The 7,700-nt window shown below is 40.4% G+C and overlaps 2 protein-coding genes across 6 annotated transcripts in view; one reads left to right on the forward strand and one right to left on the reverse strand.

Moving 5' to 3' along the window:
• Window positions 1-5,773, reverse strand: part of LOC144213463 (uncharacterized) — a 28,041-nt gene extending 22,268 nt beyond the window's left edge. The window contains exons 1-2 of one of the 4 annotated variants that reach the window (XR_013329975.1): window positions 4,758-5,000; window positions 2,033-2,197 (exon numbers count right to left, since the gene is read on the reverse strand). Coding sequence is in view for 3 of the 4 variants with exons in the window: in XM_077741948.1 (XP_077598074.1) it covers window positions 441-1,658 (1,218 nt within the window). In the remaining variant the exon portion in view is untranslated. Of the gene's footprint in view, window positions 1-323; window positions 2,198-2,299; window positions 2,536-4,757; window positions 5,001-5,626 lie in introns of those variants that run through there. The other 3 variants (XM_077741948.1, XM_077741946.1, XM_077741947.1) reach the window with 3 other exon arrangements.
• Window positions 1-6,135, forward strand: part of LOC144213434 (uncharacterized) — a 32,904-nt gene extending 26,769 nt beyond the window's left edge. The window contains exons 5-7 of one of the 2 annotated variants that reach the window (XM_077741889.1): window positions 1,979-2,043; window positions 3,565-3,616; window positions 4,175-6,135. In XM_077741889.1, the coding sequence (XP_077598015.1) occupies window positions 1,979-2,043; window positions 3,565-3,616; window positions 4,175-4,245 (188 nt within the window). In that variant the 3' untranslated portion in view covers window positions 4,246-6,135. Of the gene's footprint in view, window positions 1-1,978; window positions 2,044-2,268; window positions 2,539-3,564; window positions 3,617-4,174 lie in introns of those variants that run through there. The other variant, XM_077741890.1, reaches the window with a different exon arrangement.
• Window positions 6,136-7,700: the final 1,565 nt, after the last annotated feature.

Raw genomic sequence — 7,700 nt, forward strand, 5'->3', positions numbered from 1 at the left:
GCTTTTAGCCACTGTGGTATCTTAGGTCTTCTTTTCAGGTTCCCTTCTGTGAAAATACTGGAACATTAACTGAGCCTGGAAAAGGTTATTGAATTTTGTAGCTTTTTAATTGGGCTGTTGTAGCAAATGTGGCCACAGACTGAGAAGGAAAACATTTCTCCATTATGGGTTAATAAGTGTTCTTTTAGCCTTCTGCTTTGGGAAAAGGTTCGACCACAAACTGAGCAGGAAAATGTTTTTTTGCCAGTGTGGGTTCTTGTGTGTCTTTTTAGATTTCCCTTCTCAGTAAATGTTTTACCACAAACTGAGCACGAAAATGGTTTTTCACCAGTGTGGGTTCTTGTGTCTTTGTAAATCTTGCTTTTGAAAAAAGGCTTTACCACAAACTGAACACGAAAATGTTTTTTCACCTGTGTGGGTTCTTGTGTGGGTTTTTAAGTTTACCTTCTGTGTGAATGTTTTACCACAAACTGAGCAGGAAAATGGTTTTTCACTTGTGTGGGTTCTTGTGTCTTTGTATATCTTGCATGACTAATTAAGTGTACCTTGCGTGTCAATGTTTTACCACAAACTGAACACGAAAATGTTTTTTCACCGGTGTGGGTTCTTTCATGACTAATTAAGATTCTCTTGCGTGAAAATGTTTTACCACAAACTGAGCAGGAAAATGTTTTTTCACCAGTGTGGGTTATTGTGTGGTCTTCTAAGCTGTACTTTAGAGTAAAGGCTTTACCGCAAACTGAACACGAAAATGGTTTTTCACCTGTGTGTGTTCTTACATGACTAATTAACTTTCCCTTGCATTTAAATGTTTTACCACAAACTGAACACGAAAATGGTTTTTCACCAGTGTGGGTTCTTATGTGGATTTTTAAGGTTTCATTTGTATAACAGGCTTTACTGCATACTGAACACGAAAATGTTTTTTCACCAGTGTGGGTTCTTGTGTGTATTTTTAAGCTTCCCTTCCCTGTAAATCTTTTACCACAAACTGAGCACACAAATGGTTTTTCATTTGTGTGGGTTCTTATGTGGATTTTTAAGGTTTCCTTGAGGGTGAATGCTTGACTACAAACTGAACACGAAAATGGCTTTTCACCCGTGTGGGTTCTTGTGTGCCTTTTTAAGCTTTCCTTGAGGGTGAATGCCTGACTACAAACTGAACACGAAAATGGCTTTTCACCAGTGTGTATTCTTGCATGAATCTTTAAGCTTCCCTTCTGTGTGAATCGTTGACCACAAACTGAACACAAAAATGGTTTTTCACCAGTGTGGGTTCTTGTGTGGCCTTCTAGGTGTTGCTTTTTGGAAAAGGCTTTACCGCAAACTGAGCACGAAAATGGTTTGTCACCCGTGTGGGTTCTGCAGTGCATTTTAAATTTTCCGTTGTGTGTAAATATTTTACCACAAACTGTACATGATAAGGGGTTCTGCCCAGTGTGGCTCCTCATATGTGTTTTCAAAGACTTTTCTCCAAAAGTTTTCCCACACTGAAAGCATTTGCAGAGTTCGTTGCCACTGGGATTTTTCTTAACATCTTCAACATCATCATCGTCAAAAAGCAAGTCGTTTCCAACTGATAAAGGAGCAATAAAATGTTCTGCTCGCCATCCTTCTGTTGAGCTTCCAATCAGAAGCTCCGCCCCTCTGTTGGCCATGCCCAGATCATCTTCACTCTTGAAAGGCTTACCAGTTGACCATTTGACACATTCCTCATTTTTGATTGGAGGTTGCTCTTCTCTTTTGCACTGTTGAGGGAACTCTGGCTTCTCCTCTTTAATTTGGGGCCATGCTGAGGTGTTTGCAGGCTCCGCCCCTTCACCGGCCACACCCAGATAATCCCTTATCACGGACTCACCCGGTGACCAGGTGAAATTATCTTCCACCTCTTTAATTGGAAGTTGCTCTTCTCCCGTTTGTTGTTATGGGAACTCTGGTTCCTCCTCTTTAATTAGGGACCATGTTTTGGTGTTTGCAGGCTCCACCCCTCCGCTGGCCACACCCAGAACATCGTCCCTCTTCAAGAACTCACCAAATGACCAGGTGAAATCATCTTCCTCCCTTTTGATTGGAAATTGCTCGTCTCCCATTTGTTGTTGAGGGGCTTCTGGCTCCTCCCCTTTGATTCGGGGGAGCTCAACTTCCCCTTCAAGGTCACTAGACTCCTGCCCATCAGCATCAAGATCATTTCTGAAACCTGCAAAGACACAAAGATAATTGATTAACCAATTTTTATAATTATAAAATGACAGAATTTCTTGTTCACAGAAATAAAACCAAATGAAAGAGGGTGCCATACATTCGTTTGGTCGCAATGCAGTACCGTGGCGGGACGATTTGCCTTAAGACGTTTAGCCGACGGACGCCTGGCAGAGGGACAGCTCGCCGAGGGGGCGTCTGGCCGAATGGAGAGTTAGCCGAACAAAGTTAGCCAACGGACTGGCGTTGCGCCGGCATGCCTGGTCGTATCTCGACTTTCTAAGAGTTATCAATTAAACAACTACTACTTTGTCATCATTTGTTCTCACGGCTCCAAGAAATGATTCCACAGTGCAAAGAAATTGATTTGGAAATATCTTTTATTTTTATTCACCTGGACTCCAAGGTTTACAAAAATTAAATACATTTCCCCATCAATGTCTTTGTACTGTGTAATCATTTCTTGCAGCCGTGAGAACAAATGAAGACAAAGTAGTACAGTCGTACCTCGTCATATGACCGCTCGTCATAAAACATTCTTGTCTTACGGCGGAAATTTTGATTGAATAATTTGCCCGAGATACTATAAAAATGTTGTGATGCAACCAAGCCAGGTGGCCATGGCAGTATCTTTTTTGCACCTTTTTCGTGTATAAAATATTTCTATGACCACTGGGTGGACTTAGCATTTCCCCACTTGACCTGAATTCGGCGGAGCGTCTGGGTGGTGTCAACCCGTAGAACTACGTAAGGGAAAAAGAATAAGACAAAATTAGAATTCAGTTTTGTTTAAAGTTACATTAAACGTTGAGTGTCTGAAAATAGTTATCCAAGTTAATTTAAATGTATTTGTTAGTTTACGAGTTCGTTGTGGATAGTCCCACCTATCACCCCCCCCCCCCCCCCCCCCCCCCCGCCGCCTCCGTGTATGTCGCTGTCTCTACCCTCCGCGAAATGGGTCTAATTTTACTCCTATTAAACACATTTTATTACTATTAAACCAGTCGTTATTTATTACTTTATCAATATATGGCGAATTAGAAGAAATAAAACATTTTCCAACCCAATATCCTGTTTTTGGTGTTTTTTCAGAGGGTTGAAACAAATTAATTTGTTTTCAATTCATTTCAATGGGAAACCTCCGCTCAAATTACGAAAAGCTCATCATACTATCTGTCTCGGAACGGATTACGATCGAATATTGATGTACCACTGTAGTTGTTTAATTGATAACTCTTTGGAGTTCAAGATACACAGAAATATATACCTGGAAGATGTAGCATAAAACAGGTGTAGATCTCGTCAAGTTGTGAAGGTTTGTTTTTTTATTTTGTGCCTCAAATTGACAATTATGTTACTTTACAGTGGAAGCCATCACGAAATGTACTGCCACCCGCTGGACATTTTCCAAATACAAGTACGTAGTATGATCTGCTCCCATCAATTGTATTCAATATTCTTATATATGTACACATACACACGCTCTTGCTACGTGAGAAAAAAAAACACTAGAAGACTTACTAAAATACAGACTAGAGGGCTAATGTACTGCCATCCGCTGGACATATTTCTAAATACAAGTACGTAGTACATTGTGCTCCCGTCATTTTTATTCAATATATTCAAACAGACGCTCTTGCTACGTGAGAAAAACACTAGAAGACTGACTAAAATACAGACTAAAGGGCTTAGAGAACAATACCTGAAAATGCTATTGAACACGATGTGTACCAACAAGCACAATATTTTAATTACTTCTAGTGATGTGTGACAATAAGAACAATATTTCAATTTTAAATAATTTCCCATTATATTAGGAAATATATATTCAAAATGATTTGCTGAGAACCTTAATTCAAAGATTAATCTCAATGTTTGCTATGATGGTGTAAATTTTCTGGAGTAGGATTCCTGGATTTACAATTTCATTACAACTACTTTTTTTTCTTCTGTCACATACTGTTTCTATATGCAGCAGAAGGAGCAACACCTCAATACTGCTGGAAATTCGGCGCTGGACAGAAGTGCCGGCAGCAACACGTCTGACCAACCATTCCATCATGAGATAAGATGGAAGAGCTGTCGGCGCTTACCAGGCCGGAAACTGAGTCGGGGAGTTCTACTCTGCTACTGTTGTCTTCAGCTACAGACTACTGAAGAACTGCGGATAAGTTTGCAAGTGACTCTGCATATTCTCTACCTCGGTCACAGTCTGCAGAAGTTCCCCATCTTGTGAAAAACTTCCTGTGTGGTTCCATATTTTATCACAACATTTCTTTGAGTATGGATCCGTTTTTGCTACGGCAACCAGGATGGCGCTGTTCAAGTGGCAGCCTGTGACGGTAGCTCCTATTGCTCGTTTTGTTTTTGCTGCTTTTCTGTCTTAATGATTTGGTGATTCATAATGATCCCATTTACTTTGCTTTGTGCACAACGCACTCGTAAACAAACAAACAAATTTAAAGTAATTTGGATTAATATATACAGACACTCAAACATACGTTTAATGTAACTTTACACAAAATTGAATTCTAATTTTGTTTTAATCTTTTTTTTACCTTCATTTTCCATGTTAGCGGTTTGCCACACCACCCTCACGTTCGCTATCGATGGGCTTGTATTCCCCTCAAAATATTCCGAAAATGATGCACAAAAATGTCCTCAATAGGATAACGCACAACCACTTGTCAAAGAGAAGTAGTCTTAAATGAGCGATCGCGTGAGATAAGGTTAAGGAAAGAAGTTTTATTATGAGAAAGGGTGCCATTGCCTATCGCCGTTGTGTGCACGAGTATACTTCATTACCCAGAAAGCCACATTTTGCCCAGGCATGCGCGTTGTGGTTTTCCTGGTCGAAACTCGTCTGAATAAATTGTTCAGTGCTCGTAGATCTGTTATACACGAAAGATGCGGCAAAAAAAACAGTGCGCTACAATGATAAACAGCCTCTCATGTCATTGCCACCTGGCTTGATCGCATCTCTAAATTTTGATTGTATGGCTAATTATTCTATCGAAATTTTCATCTGACCACGAGCATGTCGTGGGTAGAGCTGATTGTAGGTAGATGTACAGCTGTACAAGAAAAGTTCATGTTCAGAACATGACAAGTCATGTTGGGCAACAATGTTTAATGTGAATATAAAAGTCACTTTAAAGCTACAGAACAGTAATCTATAGGAAGGACAATGTTACAAATTATAGTAATGAATACTGAGCAGTTAGCGACATCTAGTGGTTCAACATTGTGGAACGTTCTCAGTTCTACCCATAATGCTATGCGCTGTCGTTCTTCGCTTCATTCAATAAAGTCACGATCAGAAACAACATTGCCACCCCGTTAAATATTTCATTATGATATATTAATTGTGTAACATAAAGTCTATATTTGCCTACTATGCACTAATGATCGTCAAAAGTGAACCTACCTACGAGTTTGTGAAGAACAACTTTAGCTTGCATCATTTTGCAAACAAGAGAATGTTGATGACACAAGAGATCCTCTTTCACGCCATAAAGTTCCCTCTGAAACTTTTCCGCAAACGGCGTCGTTCTCGCAGGCATTTTTCCACACTTTTTTCTTGTTCGCTTGACGACGTAATGATGCAGACGACGTGTTCCTTTGTTAGCTGCCAGCTAGGCTAGGCTAAAGTACGACTCCTAAAACGAATAGAAGATAAACGGACTAGCGTCCGAGTCCACAAACTATTTAATGTTGAGCATGTTGTCGAGGTTTAGTTTCGTTTAAGTTAAATTAAAATAAAGAGACACAAGAGGCGCACAAACTAAAAGTTAAAACCCTTGCCATGCAGAAATGAACACCCCATCCCTTCTTTTTCTTCTTCTTGAGGTTTTACTGTTGTTTGCAGCCAACATACTGTAGCATTATCGCCCTTTATTGTCTCAATACCTCGACTTGCGAGGTTCTCAATTCAGATTTTCGACAGGAGAGTAGCGGGGGAGGGGGGGGGGGGGGGGGGTTGCTAATGTTAAATTTGGTCTCGAGTGCCACAGCGTGAAGAGAGCAGCTCGAAGTCCAGTTCCAGTCGAGCTAGCCGTGACATTTGAAAAGCTACATTTTGAGAAAAAGTTAGGTAATTTTAAGGACATTTGATTTAAATGTTACATTGTGTTTGATCTTATTGCAAGTAGCAAATAACACATTTCAATATTTAAATGTAAGGGTTTTCAAGGTTATTTCACAATTTAGAACTGCACAATCCCCCCTTTGGCTTCATTGAAGATAGTATGGCTGAGCGGTCCAGTGTGCTGGATTCAGGCTCCAGTCTCTCGGGGGCGTGGGTTTGAATCCCACCAGTTTCAGTAAAGGTAGTATAGAAAACTTATTTGACCGGAGGCAGTCGATGGGGTTTTTTATTTTATTTTTGTGACTATTTTGATTGTATGCTTTTTTGTGGGAAAATCGTGTAGAATTACGTAGTCGTAGACAAATATTTTTGTAACTGTATTTAGTAAATCTGCAATACTAAAAATATATTTTCGTACTCCCGTGATTGAGTAAGATTCCAAATTCCTAAAAAGAACCATAAACCATTAAAAAGGAACCAATTGAAAGAACCATTCATGAATTTTACGACGCAGACGGGGCGCAAACACTCACAGAATCCTAACAATGTAAGAGTTCTGTTGATCGTTGATGCGATACAATAGTGGCGTAGCAGGGGGTGCGGACAATCTCGTAACATTCGCCATCTCGTGACGTCATCTAGTGACCAGCCAATCATGAATTTTACGACGCGCAGACACTTACAGAATCCTGCCTATCAACGACCTCCGGTCGAATAATTAATGGGCTGTATGTGGTTCTTTGGTTTGAGTGCTTATGGCTCCTCACTAACCTGTAAGATAAAATGTGAAACCACTGGTGAGAGAGCACTAATAGAAGTGTCACATTTGCACACCACTGTATCACTGACGGTACCTCTAACTTCGCGTTAATCATAATGATTTTTTTTATGAGACTAGTTTTTGCATATCAACAGCGTAACCATGTTAAAGAATTTGGAGATTTTTGTGTTTTAAAAGTGTAGGAATATTAAATTAAATGTACACATTTTCAACTATGCGGCCTAGTGGCATGAGTAGTTAGTATGTTGGCCTCACACCTCTGGGGCCCTGGGTTCAAAACCAGGTCATGTCCATTTGTTTGGAGTTTATATGTTCTCCCTGGACCTGCAAGGGTCTCCTTTGTATACTCCAGCTACATCCCACATTCCCAACAAATGCATGGTAGGCTGATTGGACACTCTAAATTGCCCCTAGTTATGGGTATGTGTGTGCATGTGTTGTACCCCTGAATTTACGGGGTAGTCCAGGCGGCACGGGCCACAGTTCAAATATAATCCACAACTCGTACGGTCCACGTTTTACTGGATGAGCACTGTAATCACAGTCCATGACAGTCCATGACAGTCCATGACAGTCCATGACAGTCCATGACAGTCCACGACAGTCCATGACAGTCCATGACAGTCCATGACA

The sequence above is a fragment of the Stigmatopora nigra genome, chromosome 20, assembly GCF_051989575.1.
Source record: "Stigmatopora nigra isolate UIUO_SnigA chromosome 20, RoL_Snig_1.1, whole genome shotgun sequence".
NCBI classification, from domain to species: domain Eukaryota; kingdom Metazoa; phylum Chordata; class Actinopteri; order Syngnathiformes; family Syngnathidae; genus Stigmatopora; species Stigmatopora nigra.